The following is an 18,607-nucleotide window of genomic DNA, read 5'->3' on the forward strand; positions in this document are numbered from 1 at the left end:
CCCCATAATCTCCTCCCCAAGACCCAAACCAAAGTTGAGTAAAGCCTTGTCACCCCTGACATTTTCATCACATCATCAATTTGTTACTGTTTAACCATTAAATAAAATAAAACTTACTCCCAATGCCTCTCTCTATCTTATTAATAAGTAATATATAAGCCAACTATTGAAAAAAAATAAACATTTTTATTGCTGTGGCATTTCGAATGAAATTTTACTAATGTAACCACAGGGCAACAAGAAATTAAAGTTTTATTGTAATGTAAACCATGTCGATGTCCGTTGTAAATATAAAACAAAAGATGGTTGTAATTCTTTCTAAAAAGATTTAATAGGAAATGTCCAAAAATTTAACTTCTGCCTGTTTAAGGAAATCAAAAGTTAAGAGGTATACTATAAACAGCTTTGTGTTTTGAACAATTTATACGTTAATAATTAGTCTAATACCGCATGCCGTAAGCGTTGGTAGACCACTAATGGGCAACTAGCGACATCTCGCCAAAAATTGGCGGCCCCGCAGCGACGATCCGCGGTGGTCCCACTTCCGTTTTGAAAATTATACCATCAGCGGCCTACTAGCAACAGCAACGAAACGCTAATGAACCACAAAACTACACCACCACCCCAAATACGTTAAATCGCCTATATGCGTGATTAGTTTACTTTAAGATGAGTCTATAAAAAGAAAACACTTTAAAAAAGAAAAAAAAAGTTCACAGGTGTGGGCGCCAGCCACCAACCTTATGATTACTGGCTGCGTGTTTTTCCGACTTCGCCACGGAGGCGATCAAGAAAACATGGCTTGTAGAAGGATAAATCGTTGAAGTCTTTTTAATTTGGTTAATCAGAGTGCTCCTTTAATCGTCCATATTAGAGATAACCATTTGGGATAAGATAAAATGTATTCGCCATGTAATTTTATTCTTCTTCTATTTACACAGTTTCGTAGTTCTCACATATTCACTTTATAATGATGGGCGACAGTTACCATCTAAATTCATACAATTATGCGCACTCATTTCAAATTTTCCACTTCATGATGTAAATGTAGGGGCTACTCTTGACCCCGGAGCTAACTTTAGGAACAATTTGTCAGGAAAAATATTATACAAGTATAATAACCACATGCATATGACGCGATAGTTCGTGTTGGTCCCTTCGCGATTCTCCGCGACGAATCGAAGGAGCGCGAACCAAAATGAAGTCCTCGCTGCTACGCGGTGGTAACTTCAACACCTCGACTGTAGATATCTGTTTCTACTTGACGAAACCCTGCCGCCAGTAGCACATTAGCGGCAATCCTTCAACGCGTCGCTATATCGACGATCGACATTTACCGGCAAATGTGTCACTAGGTGTTGGCGACGTTTACGGTATGGGGTAGTAATCCAAAGTTTATACTTACATATTACTTTAAATTGGAGTATTTTTATCTACATTCAACAAATATCAGAAAAATCAATTCTGTTTGCACCAGTGTAAAAAAAAAAAAAAAAAAAAAAAACTTGTGGTGTTGGGATAGTAAATTTTAATATTTACATAAGTCTCTCACTCACTGTTTGAGATAAGTGAGTGAGCAACAGCATTTATAACCTTAACGGTACTTTCTTTCATACTTGCAAACTCTTTCACTAGGATTGTCGGGTCTATTTTTTTTTTATTTTAGGCTGTTTATTTATTTCAACAAATACTCAGATACAACATAACGACTGTCATTTATACAAGGAAACAGAACAAACATGTATTAACAATTAAAAAAAAGGGGGGCCGCGGTGGTTCAGTGGTAGAGCGTTCACCTCTGGTGCTTGGGATCTCTGGTTCAAACCCTGCTCCCGCCAAGGGAACTTTGTGGTCGACAGACACCGTGTGCGTGGGTTTTCTCGGGGTTCTCCCGTTTCCTCCCACTTTATTCATTCCACCATTTTATTCATCTCTCATCATCACCGTCTCCTTTAGCCTAACCGGCATAACCGTGGGACGCAAAACTCAAAAATTTCATTTCATTTCATAAAAAGACAAAAATAATAAAATAAGACAAAGCAAAAATGAAGTTTCTTAATTCATCTTGAGTTATTTTGAATTTATATAATTATTCTGTCAAAAGCTGAGTTGCTTAAGAAAGTCCACATCAGTTGTCATCTGATTATATAAATTTGTATTCTGTAAAAGAAAAAAAAAACCTAAATAATCGACAGGCTAGGGCGAGAAAGGAGAAGGGGTGGGTATTTGATGTTACACGGGTGGGAATGTGAATGGATAATTCTTGAACTAAGACTTCAGATCTGGTTTCCATTGGCTACCTTATGTAAAAACTTTAGGTCAGTGACATTTCTGTGAGCATCCCGAGTCTGGATATTCAGATAATATAGATCTTCTTTAGTTATAGAATGAACAATGGGAACACGAAAACGTACTATGGCCAAATAGATGTTCCCCCACTCCATATAGGTGAGCAGTAATCGATCTTGGGTGATCCCACTTTTCATTAACTTCCTCTTCCTAAATGTGTAGGGCACTGGCGCACGTACATTTTGGCTAATGTTAATACACCACACTTAAAAAAATGCCTGCCATCTCGCCCCTAAATGTTTCCGCCCTGGGCAGCCGCTTAGGTTGTCTATATGAACGAGCCGTCCCTGCCTGACACCAAAATAAGACAAAAAAAGTATAGAGCAACCTGGGTGCACAAATGTTTCCTTTCGGAGTTATAGGTTGCTAAAAAAAAAAAAAAAAAAAAAAAAAAAAAACGTTAAAGGCCTATAACTCCAAAACTGTTGGACCTAACGTAGTCGGGTCAAGACTTCACTTAGGAACTAGTATGTGCCCTATCCAAGTTTTAGAATCCTGCGGTACTTCCGTAATTTTTATAGTGGTAGTTTATGAGTACTTCAAATTAAATATTCGTACCAAAACTCCCAGGCCGCTTCCTTCCTTCCCCAATCCTTTCTTCCTTCCCTTTCCCCGGATTGTGTAATCGCCGAGGGACGTCATCCCTCAAAACGTGAAGGACTAAATGGCCTTAGATGCCGAAAGCCCAGAAATCTAAATCCTATATCCAAATGGTAGAAACTCGTTACATTAATTTCAATTACGTGTCTATTTAGTTTTGGATGTAAACTTAATTCTATATTTTATTAACCATTTCAGTCGTTGACTTTCAGTTAATGAATAATAGCTGAAATACTTTTAATCGATTGATAAGATTAAGACTTTGTTTTTTAGAAGGAAGATATAGCAACTTTATGGCGTAAGTTTGATTGCTGTGTTGCCGAAGAGAGAGAAATTATGAAGGGAAATGTAGGGTGAAATTCACAAAAATTCCCTAACTGAATTTTAAGATTTTTTTGGAGTTGGCACTACTGTTGCCACATTGGTGAAGATCATCTCATAAAAATTCTTTGTATATCAACAACGCAAGTAAAAGTGTGAAGTCCTTTGCTGCCATAAAGGACTAAAAGGAAAAAATATCTCACATCGTGCACACAAAATTTTTAGTTTTTTCGCCCCAGAAACAAAAATCGAAAGTTATGCAGTTGCTGCAATATCCCTAATTATCTTATGGAAACTTTCTATGGTGCGTTGTATCGGCCGAAGAATAGGCTTTCATATTCTGGTTTGTTTGCTCCAGTCTAGCCAATAAGAGGGAAATTATAGACAGAAAAAGGTATTTTTTTTTTTCAAATTTTCACCTAGAATCGTGAATTAAAATTTTTGTATTGATGTAGACATTGCCACTAGATAGATGCAAATCATCTTAAAATACAATTTGGTACAGTACTAATATATCCTAGAAGTAGCATGTTGACATCTAACAAACTAAGCATGTAAGTAAAAAAAAAAAAAATATTTCATTCTATGTTTTTTAAAAAATCACAATTTTCTTTCACTTAAAGAATAGTGTCTACTGTAAACCTCAACTGTACCTCCCCTAATTATTCAGTTGACCGTTTACACCTTATATTTTAAAGGAAAAGTAGGCTTTCAGATGCTGGTACGTTTGTTCCAATGTGGCCAATAAGAGGGAAATTATAGGGGGGAAATGCAAAACATTTTAAATTAAACTTTGGTACATCACTAATATATCATAGAAGTTCATGTCAATATCTAAGAATCGAGCTTGTAAATATATATATATATATATATATATATATATATATATATATATATATATATATATATATATATATATATATATATATATATATATATATTATGGTAAACAGTAAAGTAAAGAAAATCAAGGATTTGAACCTGAATTTGAATTTTTCGAGAGCCCTTAATTACCCAATTGTAACGATCTCTACTTGTTTTTGTTGAGAAAAGACTGATATTCAATAGTGTAAATGTACTTTTGTTTGTACGTACAGGTACGAATTTATAAAAATAAATTCCGATAATTTTGAATTTTTTGACCCAAAAATAGCGAAATAATGATTTCCTTAGTTGGAAACACTGGTTGTGAGTTGTTCAAAGTGCTCTAAAAATTCAACTCGTAAGCAGATCTCCCTAAAACACGGGAAGTTATAATGAGATCCCAGCTCGGCCCAGTGAACTTCGTGGTTAACAAGCACTGTGTGCGTGGGTTTCCTCGGGGTTATCCCGTTTCCTCCCACATTCCTCATTCCACCATTTCATTCATTTCTCATCATCCTGTCTCCTTTAGCCTATCGTACATATTCGTGGGACGTAAAACTCGAAGATTTCATTTCATTTCACTCTAAAGCTATTTTTTCGACTTAAAGAAGTGTACTTTATGAAGATTCGAACATGGGTCAGCTGACTGGTAGGTACCCACTACACCAAATATTCACGTGTTCTGCTCCTGCGATAAATTTCAAACAATCAAGTTATTTTTATATTTCTAGTGTTTGGACCTCAACGTAGCTATAATAGCTTTTTTTTTTTCTGTTTTCCCTGCTTGTAGTTGTGTTAGCGATTTGTTTGCTTAAACTACATTTCGTAACGTAATATATTTTGTTGTTTTACCAAGATTTCCAGCTTTAAAAGTTTCTATAAAGTCAATTGAATTCTTAATTGAACTGATTTTCTTAAACCTTCCATTGCTACAAAGGACAAAAGATACTATCTTGCGAAAAACATGAACTTTTTTTTATTGTGACATAATACATACGCATAACGTAATATATACTATGTGTGTACTGCAGTATGTTACAGGAGCGTTATTTTTATTTTGTTTGGGCGGGGAACAAACCTCTAAGATATGAATAGAATTTTCCGTTTTTCATATACGATTGGCTGGGATGTACATATATAAACTCAGGAGGTAATTGCCCCACTGAATCCCTAAATGACTCCTCTGAGTATGTAATGTGTATTATTGGGTTTATATAGTAGTAAACGGAACTTCGTATACTACTATAAAAAAGGGGTTCACAAGTTGGAAAACGTATTTTAGAAGTTTTTGCCTGGGGTCAGCGCGGACCCCAGGTTGGTAATAACATAAAGTTCTTAAGGAGGGTAAGAACATAAGGTTGACCATATCTTCACAATTCAGATGATATTTTCTATCAGTTTGGTGACAAACAACATAATTCAATTACACTTAATGTCATGAGTAGAGGTCTGTGGATATTTAGAAAACGAATCCACATCCATATTCTATCCGCAACCGCAGATCATGAGATAATAAATATATAAAGTTGTTTCTTTTATGACAATTACGATCAGTGTTTCTTTCAGAAAACATGTGAAGTGGGGGCACCCTAAAACTACATATTAGCAAAGCCTACAACTTACAATTCTCTGAAATATGCGCAACAAGACTTTCAATTGTCACTTATCTGTTCAAGGTTGGCAGTATGGACCCAAGAATCCACCTAATCTCTAAATGTGAAAAAAAAGGATAGCTTCATCACGAGGTTTAGAACACTTGTAAAGAACCAATGTTAAAATGTTTATTTATTTCTTGTATTCTGAAACTATTTATCTCCCACTGTAGGCACTATTCTAGCACGTATTAACCTTATCTTCTCCGGGGGGCACTGCCCCCAAAAATATGCCTGAAAAAAGCATTGATTAAGATTTCAAAAATAGTTTCTACTTTTACAATTGGAAATAATTCCTCTATAGTTTCATGAATCCTATTGTATAATAATAAAATTCAAGCTAAACATCCAATACTAAATATTCCTATGGGAAATCAACTACGCCAAATAAAATGTAATAAAATTCATAGAAAGAGAAAAAAATAAATTAACGGAACACATATCTACTTACCTAATATCCCCTCAAATGTAGATTTATGACAAGAAAATTATCAAGCTGGTAATTTAATATCTAGGAATTGGAGCAAATCATCTTTCTTTGTTCTTTCTAAACCATAAGACATAAAGGGCCTTATAGAAAGTTATTTCTAGCGTTGTATTAAGAGCTTGACTGATTCGAGATGCTAACTTTCGTATTTAGTAACACGTTCGTGAAGTTAACAGCGATTTATTTATATATCGAAGAAGGACGACTTCTTCACAGGGTTGTCCAAACACATTGGGAGAATTATAGGTAAGACAGACGTATTCTCCCTTATATTGATTTTTTTAGTTGTGTTCGGACAACTCTGCGGAGATGTCGTGGTTATCCTTCTTAGACATAAATTGTCGTTAACTTCACGAACGTGTTTCTAAATACGAAACTTTGCATCACATGTTAGTCAAGCTCATAATACTAGTCTAAATCCGACTCTGCGTAAAGCACAGTGTCTGGCCAGAACGCAAAGGTAAAATAGAAGTAGAAAATCCTCTAGCAAGGCCGCCCGCAGGTCTTCAGTTCTTGGATGTATAATAATTTGCTTACCCACATACAATAGTACTCAATATTATATTTTATTTAATGTAATTAATAAGTATATGTGCGTAAAAACAGCTTTTTTTTTTGTAGTATATGCACGCTTGCATTAGTGTGTATGTGTGTATTCGCGATTGTGTTTGTGTTTCTGTGTATCGTCATCCTCCCTTAGAAATAATCCTGTGGGTGTCCCTGCCCTTCAGACAGAAGAATAAGCCACCTCATATAAACTGCCATAAAATTACTTGGGCACCCCATACTTGTTAGAAGGTTTTTAAGACAGAAAATAAATAATAATTAAAGAAGCTCAACTTTGTTCTGGTTACTAGCGTTTAGAAGAACAATCACTAAAATTCTTGACTTTTCGCGAATATGCACATTTTTATCCTTCATCTGCACATGAATTAGGAGAAGTGATCAGGAAATAAGGTTACAAAGCCTGCAGTGAAACATGTATATAGAGGAAGTTCGGGTATTATGGAATACCATTTTTGTTTCGCTTGTAACTTCGTTAATAATTGCACATTGAAACAGAAAGGAAAACAAGTATATGCCTCACATATTTGGCTTTATTTATGCGTATCGTGATAAAGAAGTGTCATTACAGGGGTGGGCAAAATTTATAATTTGTAAAGAAACCACTTTGGATGGTAATATGAAATAGTCGGGTAATATGGAATACAAATGCTATATAGAAAAGAAATGAGTTTTCTATTGAGCATACAATGAATACAGTGACAATATATGAAAATTCCGAATGCCAAGCCTTAAATGAATGTGATTACTTGCAAAAGTCATAAATATAATACTCTCCTTCAGGACCGGCACAATCATTATGCGCTCACATTAAACATGATGAACACTGGACCCCTTGTATCATCAGAAAATTTGCTGTAACAAAAATACACTTAGCATTGTTGTTATCATAAATGTATGTTTAATTGCCCAATCTCCGATAGATATTTTTGTAATCGGAATACCATACGGAATACGGAATACCATGCTTTTCTTGTGGGTATTTCATATTGACCTCCACGCCATCTTGGAAACAAAAAAACCTGTTAAACGTATTCGAAGGCGTATAGGATAATGGCGCTTATCAAACTATCACTCTGTATATCCAACGTCATAGTAAACAAAGAATTGTTGTTCTCTTACATTTCAATAGGAAAATACAGGTTGTAAAACAATTACCTGTAAAAGTTTTCACGAATTAGAAATAAGATTTTCACGTCTACCAACACAACGAATGTCACAATCACAAGGAGACTGATTGTAGAGCATCATGGGAAGGTGAGGTAGTAGTTTCTTTGCTCTCCGCTTGGAAGCAACGCATCACATGCGAGATAATGAGGTATTCCATATTATCCGACTATTCCATAATACCCGAACTTCCTATACTATTTCATACAACCAATATAGCCGACAGTACATACATTAGGTTATTTTTCGACATAGTCCCCACATTGGTTGAGGCACTTATCGAATCTCGGGAAGAGACATCGCATCCCTCCTGGTAAAAATGCAGTCCTGCGTGTTTAGCCACGTTGTCACAAAGTGTTTCATTTCCTCGTCTGAAGCGAAGCGACGGCCTCCTAGGTGCTTATTCAAGTGCGGGAACAAGTGAAAGCCACTTGGAGTGAGGTCCGAGCTGCATGGAAGTTGTCGATGATGTCCTAACGAAAGTGTTTCAACAGCGTGGTGGTCTTTTGGGTTGTTTTCTTCTCCACCAGCTACAAACTTTCGACACCATTCTACAACATGCTGACGAGACATTAATCTCTCCGTAAACTTCTACCAGCTGCCGGTGAATTTCAGCTGCGGTTACATGTTTCAGCCACAGACATCGAACAACTGAGCGGACTTCTTCGCGAGGCCAGTTTTCCAAACGAGTCGCCATTTTTGTTTACCTACAACTAGCGCCGTAGGTGGCGGGTAGCTGAAACTCTGCATAGTTGCCAACTCCATGTATTAAATAAAATTACTGCACACTCCTTATTCCTCTATAAGCAGACGAAACTACAGAAATATCGGGAATATACTTCGTAACCTTAGTTTCTTATCCCTCCTCGTAAAAAAATATCCTGAAAATGTTATATGATATTAATACTAGCGGATATCCTCATTGGTGAAGACTTCTGGTAATGAGATTTCTATCAAAAATATTTATAAGCATACTTAGTGTCACATAGAAGTATCGTTATATTTCAGATGTAAATGCCTAATCATGCTATTATCCTTTCCTCCTTCAAAAGATTTGCCAGGTATGTTAATTGTAAAATAAAAAAATAGATACAAAACTTTACTTTTTATTGAAATCTGCTAATACAAAGTACAACTACAATTAAAACTTCAACTACAGATAGTATAGAAAGCAACAAAAGAAAAAAGAAAAGAACTTGAAATTAGCATTGAAACTTATAATTTTTTGATACAGAAAATAAAAGTTACGAGTGAAAGTTTCCCGTAACAGCCAATCAACCTTTCTGTGAAATACGTAACTGTAAGTTGCAATATCACGCAAAAAAGTTTCCAACAGAAGCAGCATACGTATTTATATTGGAAACTATTACACCACATTTATTTCTGGGTCTGCGTTATTAGTTATCTTATTGGAAACCTCCGCTTTGGTGATGCGTCGATTCATCAGAAGCAGCATACACAATTTCACAATCTGTAAGAAAAAAATGAAAATGAAAAAAGTTTTAGTGTTCATGTGACTTAATTTTTATTTACAAAATTTCATTCTATTTAATCTTCTGACAATTTGCTATCATTTTTACTAATTGCTACCAACTGACACAACTTCTTTAAACTTGACAACCATGCTTTTATAAAATGAAAAATCGATAGGGTAGCCAGAGGAGAAAATTCTATGAGATTTAAAATTATCTGTGAAACATTACATCGTTCTTTCTTACATTCTGTAAATGTTTATGTCCCTTACATCAAAAGAAGTATACAACATTCCATATTATGTGTCATTGTGTTTACAGAGTAATATGTTCTTAGCTCATATGCAGTCAATTTTTAGCTACTTCGTATAATATCCCAAGATATAATATCCCTCCTTATGCAACATCTTGTTTCGTGCTCAAAGATGGCGTGGGTCAATGAAAACTTGACCCTGACCCGCCACCTACCGTGACCCAGTCTTATCCACCACCCAACACAATCCGTCATCATCAACTCTGACCCGTGATCCACGCTCTCCTCTTCACTGACTAAAGAGTTTCCACTTGCAATATAACAAAGCTGTGAAATTCTCACTAATCGGAGTTTGAATTATTGTCAATCCCTCAAGCATCGTTCTGTTACAATAATGGTGGATCTGACCTTTACGATATAAAATGGTAAGGTGTTTGTTATGGGCCATATTATGATGAATTTCAATTCAATTACCATTCAATTACCATATATAATTATTTCCTTATTGAATTATATATACTTTTAGTGGAAAATATGATAAAATTTGAAAGTTTCAAAGCAAGATAAAGTAGGCTAACGTAAAAAAAGAAGAAGAAGAAGAGGAGTGTAAAATCCGATTGTCTCTCGAAAGCCAAGTAGTAATTTCTATTGCTATTATTACAATTACAAATATCAATATCCAAAAGACTCTGATGTTATTTTTCCACTTAGGTATTCTCATCTGAGGTAATTAAATAGAAACAAATGAAAAAAAGGAAGAAAAGTGGAAGTCTCAAAAGTAAAACGTAGACAAATTCACGTGTTCAGACGATGCAGTCTACAATACACTGAGCAAAGTGGGTTGATGGGTCATAGTGGGTCAGAGAGGGATCGGTGGGTCATTATGGGCAGTGCGTTGCGTCCTGTTGACCCATAACCTACTGACCCATGACCCAATAATCTACTCCATCTCTGTTCGTGCTCATTCTTTTATGACCGACAGCAATAATACTGTACTTTCGAAAACTCGTAATCGGAAAACTGCATCCCCTGAAAACCTGCGGGATGGAATATTATATGTTCCATTATTTTACAGATCAAGATAGAAGAACTAAACATATATCCAACTTAAAGTGACAAATGGAAAATCCAAGATGCTAACAGACATAAGCAGAGGGTTTGCAGATCCTCTAACAGAGTAATTCTAAGGCCTATAAGGGTTTGCAGATAAGGTGACAAGCTACAAACGCGTCCCACACATGTTCAATGTGATTCAAGTCAAGAGATCATTTAAGCCATGAAATCGTTTATATCCTCCCCTCCAAGAATTCAGCCACTAGCTCTGCACAATGAGGACGGACGTTATTGTCAATGTACCAGAACTGTAGTTCGACCATTTCTAGAAAATCCTCATAATGTGTTCAAGGATTCACCTCGGCGCATTTGGGTGGTCAGGGTGCCTTACTCTAGCATATATATATATATATATATATATATATATATATATATATATATATATATATATATATATATATATATATGGTGTCCGTCCACATACTATGATCCCGGCTCACACCATGATGAAACTGACTTGATAGTGATCCATTTCTGGGATGTTGGAGTGACAAAAGCTGATCCCAGCTTCCTTCCATACGTACACATGCCAAGAGTCACTATGCGGATTGAATTGCGATTCATCATTGTCCATTGATCTGGGATTCATTATGGTCTCTACACCATCTGTATTGTATCTGTCTGTAATGGGGAAGAGATGAGCGCTTACCACTGGCCTTCTAGCATAAACTCATACTCCATTGAAGCACGGGCGTCTCTGGCGGGGGGTGGGAGCGAGGGGGACGCGTTCCCCCAATATTTTCAAGTACAAAATATTTAATATTTTATTCTAATTTAATTTATTTACTAACGACACAATAACATGTTAATAATAATTATTATATTTATTTGGAATATAATATTCAGGCTGTGAAACTATTATAACAGAGTTCTTGATATACCGGTACCTCAGAGGGTCCGTGACGGTAAGTAGCAAGATAACAAATGGAATCGAAGATAATAAACAGGTTGGGCTAGGTAGTACCATTGATATCCCCCCCAAATTTTACATGCCAGGTGCGCCAGTGCATTGAAGTGTCAGTAAATCGTCTTCCGCAAAATTGAAGTACCAGTGGCAGCATAGAGGCAGTTTGGTCTGAACCATCTCGGTCTTGTTCCTGTCTCTTTGAATAAATCACACTATGGCCGGTCCCAAACCCGTGCTGAAACAGGAGGAGGGACTCAAGTTCCAACAAGCTTGCTACCGTCAAATGCTCCGTTTGAATTCACATGCGCTGTATTTGGAAGAATTACAGCATTGCCTCCAGTACTTAGCTATTTCTTATAGAGTGCAAGTTCACAGAGCGATGGACGTAGGTGGAGGTGATGATGGGTTCCTGGTGAGGGAAGTAAAGTACGAAGTACCAGCCTTCCATACGGGCCATTAAAACGGACTATTGGGTTCGGGAGTTTACGTGGTACCTCACCGCGATATCTTTGAAAATATATGAGGTAGGCAATTGCAACACCTACCGAGGGAGTTCGGGGTGCCTCCCAAATTGAAATATCTGCCTTGAACAGATGGGCTACATCAAATGTAGGATCCAGTAATATACGGTATACGTCTTCCGTAAAATGAGATAGGCTGGGTTTTTAAACCTGTCGCCCCTACCGTCCGAACGAAGCCTTCGGGATACCTCCCAAATGGGCGAGTAATGCGTGACCTTGGGTTGGAAAGATGGATGGTAGGGAGCGTACACGGTATCTCTCGGCTCTGGGATTCTCTAGTTTTTTGCCACATCTTGGTTTAACCAATTTGTCATTATCATTCAATTTCAATTATTATCAGTCTCCTTTACCCTAAAAGACGTAACCGTGGGATCTAAAACTGGAAATTGCATCTCAATTCTATCGTTAGAGTTCATATTTCCGAAATTTTGGATATATTAGAAAAGTCAAATAAAATCTCTAGTTTTATGTCCGACGATTATGTCCTTTAGGCTAAAGGAGACGGATAATTAATGAAATATCCGGTGAAATGATAATGTGGGAAAAAACGGCAGAATCTTAAAAAAACTACGAGCACGGATGATGTCTACCAGAAACTCGTATGATCTGGAATCGAACCAGGGGACCCTCACACCAAAAGTGAGTGCTCTATTACTGAAGTTCCGTTCTCCTAGGCATAATTTATGGTAATAAAAGCAAAGACGAATTCCAATGAAAGCCTTTAGGAAGATTGAATGGGCACAATCACCGTTGAAATATTACGAAAAAGACTCATTAAATACTTTAAGTGAAGTATTGTATTATGTGAAGCATCACAAAAGGACAATCAAAATGTCCGAAAGCATTCGAAATGCGTAAACAGTATATCGAGTGAAAACAATCAAATTGGTTATACGGGCGGAAAACTAAGTAAGAGCTGTTACTGTGTTGGCAGCAGTCAGATTGATACGAAATAATGAAGATTGAAGAATGAATGAAAGAAGATTGTATTAGTGGAAGACATTGAAAAACGTGACTTTTGTGAAAAGGAGAAAATACGAACGGATTAGCGAAGAAGATAATCAATCTACATGAAGTAAGATGGGATTTTGAGAACAGAGCCGTAATTACGGGGATGAGTGGTGGGCGAGCGGGGCGGGACAGGAGCATTTTGAAAATCAGAAAAGTCAAAGTCTCAAATATGTGTTCGGTATTTCGATATGAGTTTAGTTAGTTAATACTGCTTTTCTACCCAATCGGACTAATCAGGACGGTGAGAATGAAGGTATGAAAATGAAAAGGGTGAAGAGACACACGCAAGCTGCTGCTTGCGCAGGAATGTTAAAAGTGAAGGTAAACAAAGGGAACAATAACATTTTCGAACTTGAAACAGTTATAGAATAGGGGCTTAAGGGGTAGGAACTTAACGAATTTCGTTTCCCTCAAAGACTGATCACTACCAGTATTTTTTATTATTATTATTATTTCATTGATATATCAAATGCTTCCAGTCGGAACGAGTTTATTGGGTACATTTCTCCATCAACTATTTGCGTTGATACTTTTTTTTGTGTGCATCAGTATCTAGTTGTGTGAAATTTTTATCTCTACATACATACAAAACATATAAACACATTATACAGGCCTATATATACAGTGCGTTCCACGAATAACATGAAAGCCTGTCTCCTGAAGAAACCAAGACTGATAGAAACATGAAAACTTTTGTAACTTCAAGGGGCATAAAAGACAACATTATACTGATATGGAAACCCCCCATGAGCTCCGCTCAAGTGGATTATGGGGGATAACTACAAACTTTTAAATAGCAACTCCCACCGTGTTGTACCACGTTTGAAAGACAATCACGTGTAGAGACCAGTTTTTGAAACTACATGTCGCTAGCGTGTCCTTATCCAACATGCCGGCCATCCGTAAGTACGGTCGAAGTACGTTTCACGCATAACACTAAGGCCCGTCTCCTGAAGAAACCAAGGCAGATAGAAACATGAAACCTTTCGTAACCTTGAAGGGACATAAAAGACAACATTATGCTGATAAGAAAAATCCCCCCATGAGGGGGGCCTAAGGGGGTTACGAGGGGTAACTTCGAGTACTTTGACCATAAATAAATACGGATGGCCGCCATGATGAATAGAGACACGATAGCAACAAGCAGTTTCCAGAACTTTTCTCTACACGTTATTAGCTTTCAAACGAGGTACCACAAATTGGGGGTTACTGTTTAAAATTTTATAGCTACTCCCCGTAACTCACTTAGGTACCCCTCTTGGGGATCCTCCTTATCAGCATAATGTGGTATTTTATGTTCCTTGAAAGATACGATAGATTTTGTGTTTCTATCTGCCTTCGTTTCTTCAGGAAATGGACCTTAGTGTTATGCGTGGAACGTACTTCGACCGTACTTTACGGATGGCCGCCATCTTGGATAGGGACAGGCTAGCGACATGGAGTGTCCAAAACTGGTCTACACGTGATTACCTTTCAAACGAGATACCACACGGTGGGGGTTGCTATTTAAAGTTTTGTAGTTACCCCGCGTAACCCCTTTGAGCGGAGCTCATGGGGGGTTCTCCATATCAGCACAATGTTGTCTTTTATATCCCTTGAGGGTTACAAAAAATTTCATGTTTGTATCTGCCTTGGTTTCTTCAGAAGACGGGTCTTATTCGTGGAACGACATGTATATTTGTGTGCATGTGTGTTTGTTAGAGTATTTTTAATATGCTAATTAATAATAAGTAGCCTTAAATTCAGAAATTGCATTCATTAACAAATTAAGTAACTACTGTAATATCAATGATATCTAATAATCAAATTACATTTTGGATTTTAAATGCAAACATTAAACATATTGTTCAGCTCCATCGATCAATATTGAGAAATTCGCAAAGACCATCTGAATTTCCGTTATATTTCACTTTTTTTAACCTTAAAAAGAATCGAAATTTAAAATGCTACTTGTCTGGTCACATACATGATAAAATTTCAAAAGTTTACAATTATTACTGGAAATTAATGCTGCCACCCATTTCTAACATTTTGAAAGCACATAGTTTCTAACGTATTGAAATTTCATTTCTTTTCGATAATATGAAACATTGTAAATATTAGTAAATTCCCATAACTGTTTTCCAAGTGAATCTGTATACCAACCAAAGGTAGTTTTGTCAAGTTTAACAAAAAGTCCAAAATAAGTCTCTTGAAAACAGCTTTAATTGCATAATAATAATAATAATAATAATAATAATAATAATAATAATAATAATAATAATAATAATAATAATAATAATAATAATCGCTTTTGGTTGTTGCAATGGTCCCTCAAAGCAGTGATACAAATTCAGTGTAACATAACAACAAAAACTTTTTCTGTCATATGTTAAAAAAAAATCTTGGTGAGATGATTATAGGGGACACCGAATTCTACTTCGCGCCGGGCGCTGAAATCTCAAGCTGTGGCTCTGTTTGTGAGTGTCGAAAGTAACTGATACCGATAATGAAATTAAGTAACTCAAATATTTAATAGTATTTCTGAATTTAACTGTCGCTGATACGACGTATCTAACAGAAAGAATTGAGGAATCTAGTGAGAGAGGGAGAAATGCTACAAATCTTCCAAAATTTTAGTTTTTGCTATTTCTAGTCTTCTACTGCCATCTATCATCTATCAAGTGAACTACAATCATATGACATAGCTCCCTCGTTTTCTGCAGAAGATATTATGAGTTCATGAATAAATACGTCCTCAGCAGCATTTTGAGTGCGAGAAGGAGCTATGCCACTATACCAACAATTAAACAGTAAAATGGTACATAATGGTGTTGCAATATCCGGTGCTAGCTTTCATATCACGAAAATAACTGCTGTGAAATTTAATACAACACTAATAGGCATACTCTTCTTCAAATACAGTAAAACCTGTCAACTTGGCCACCTTTCTAAGTTGGCCACCTGCTTACCTTGGCCTAGTTCGTCTTGAACCTGCATTTTCCCATAAGACATTCGTTATTTACTACTCTATAAGTTGGGCACCTGTCTATCTTGAAAGTTGGCCACACTGAAGCAATGTTTACCCTATGATGATAATGATAAATTTACCTGCGTATCTTGCCCACGAAAAATACACTTTTGTTATTTTTCTTAACTCTTTCGAATTCCCATATGAGAGTCAGATGTTCTGTATTTGTGACTGGACACAAAGAAGCATAGATCCGCACGATTTGTTCTTGGAGGTCAATGGCCAGAAAACTACCCTCATAAAAGGGTGGTGAAGGAAGGTGTGAATAAGAAAAGCACGTACAGGAATTCAGGAAATGGTCGTACGTATTTGTTTACCCTGTCTTTTGGTAAAACCATTAGCTATATCAACTCCTCTCATCAGTGGGGAGCTTTAGTAATTCCGGAAAATTCTCAAGGTTATAACTAACCATCTCAATTGTCAACTATTGACACCTGTCGGCTTTTCAAAGGATAGCGGAGTTTCTGAGATATGAATTCCCTCAAGATTTTCTCAAAACATCTTTTGCTCCGAGGGAAATACTTCTAGCTCATTAACAAGAGGTAGTTAACTACAATATTAGAATGTGCATATCTGCCAAAAAGAATAAAGCAAATATGTCTAGAATGAACCATTCAGTAACAACTGAAAAGAAGTCATATAAATTGCATATGAATTTCTCAATGTATAACTTAGCTTTTCTTGTTTTCAACCTAAATAACTCAGTGTGCTATAATATAAATTTCAATAAACTGCGTACATACACTTTTATTTTATGGTTGTTTGTGTTATTGTGTTTTCAATCCGAATAATCCAATGTACCAGACTAGTTTTCAGGAAAAGAAAGGTATACACATATGTTAAACACAAGGTTACTAGAAGGAAAGGTTGGGCTATACGTACAGACGCTTCGCTCCTCGTTTTGCGTGACGTCACCAGCGAGGAGCAGCAAGTAGGTATAGAGGTGTACGAAGCAGCCAGAATGTATTTTTTTCTTTGTTTATGCATAACATTTTCGCTGTCACAACATTCTCCTACACACAAACTACAAATAAATAAATAATAAATAAGCCAGCAATAAATAGAACATCTTAACGCAATTTATATTATGGAAAATTAATGATGTACCTCTGTTGCATGATCATTTATTTATTTTTTGATGGGATAGATAATTGTTGAATTATAATTACATTTTAAATGTATTTATATCTGAAATGTTGCTGTGAATGTATTTAAGCAAAGTTGCAGATAAATATGTGTTTTATATTGTAAATATAAAACACAGTGATATTTTTCTGTGATCATTGATCTTCTCACAGAGAAGAAAGCTCAATCGCTGATTTCCCCCCGTGGTAAATCATTATGCTTATTTTTCATTCTAATTTTAAAACAGAAAACAATTTCAATGAAATATTGGACTCATGTTTTTAAAAATACGCTTTCTTTTTAAAAACTGTATCCAACTCTTTACTAAGAAGGAAGATCACTAAATAACGAACGAACAAACAAATCTCTTTTACTTTTAAAACACAAATAGGTGATTTGTCGAAAGGATTGCATGTTATTTTAAATTTTCAAGTTACGAAATAGTCTGCAACAATAAAGAAGCAATAATGGTCATAACAATGAAAACAAACATGTCTACTTTTTTCAACATTAGAAATGTACAGAACAATAACCCGGTATGAAACTTAGAATTGTAGATTTATAGTAGAGGTTCATAGTAATGTGAAATACAAATATACATTTTTCCCTACGTTTTGAAATGTGATTGCTATAAAATTAACAATTTTATTTCGATTCCTAGCGGCACACCAGCGTCCCATTAACGGCACACCAGTGTGCCGCGGCACACCGGTTGAGAAACGCTGATCTAGAGGACCAATAAGCAGAAAAAATATCGAAAAATAATTTTAAATTATGAACTTCATGCATACATAGAAATTTATGAAAATGAATAAGGAAAATAAACTTACTTTATTTTACTTTGAAATCGGGAAATCGGCTCCCCCTAGAAAATTTTCTTCGTGTGCCTATGATCCTGGCTGAGGACCTTTGTCTTTTCTTCACTATTTTGGCATGGAGGGACTAAAACTATCAGTTAAGTATGAATAGTGCAAATCAAAGGCATATACATGCATAAAGAAATCGATTGATTGTACAATTGATAATAATTTAGAACAACTTTTAACTCTAAAAGAAACCGATGAAATATAAGTGTCACTGTTAATATTAAACAAACTTAAAATAGTTTGAAAAATGTACCGGTAAATATCGGTGTTTATTTGCCAATGCCGATGCCAATACACCCAAAAGTGGTTGATATTACCGATACCG

General features: G+C 36.0%; 1 protein-coding gene across 1 annotated transcript in view; it reads right to left on the minus strand.

Moving 5' to 3' along the window:
* Window positions 1-9,124: 9,124 nt before the first annotated feature.
* The window catches only part of LOC145673725 (uncharacterized), a 71,258-nt gene continuing 61,775 nt past the window's right edge, over window positions 9,125-18,607 (minus strand). Inside the window, exon 5 of the mRNA XM_081743438.1 lies at window positions 9,125-9,475. Within this exon, the coding sequence (XP_081599564.1) occupies window positions 9,371-9,475 (105 nt within the window). The 3' untranslated portion in view covers window positions 9,125-9,370. The remainder of the gene's footprint in view (window positions 9,476-18,607) is intronic.

Source organism: Thermobia domestica, chromosome 17 (genome assembly GCF_964235325.1).
Source record: "Thermobia domestica chromosome 17, izTheDome1.hap1.1, whole genome shotgun sequence".
In the NCBI taxonomy this organism is placed as follows: Eukaryota; Metazoa; Arthropoda; class Insecta; order Zygentoma; family Lepismatidae; genus Thermobia; species Thermobia domestica.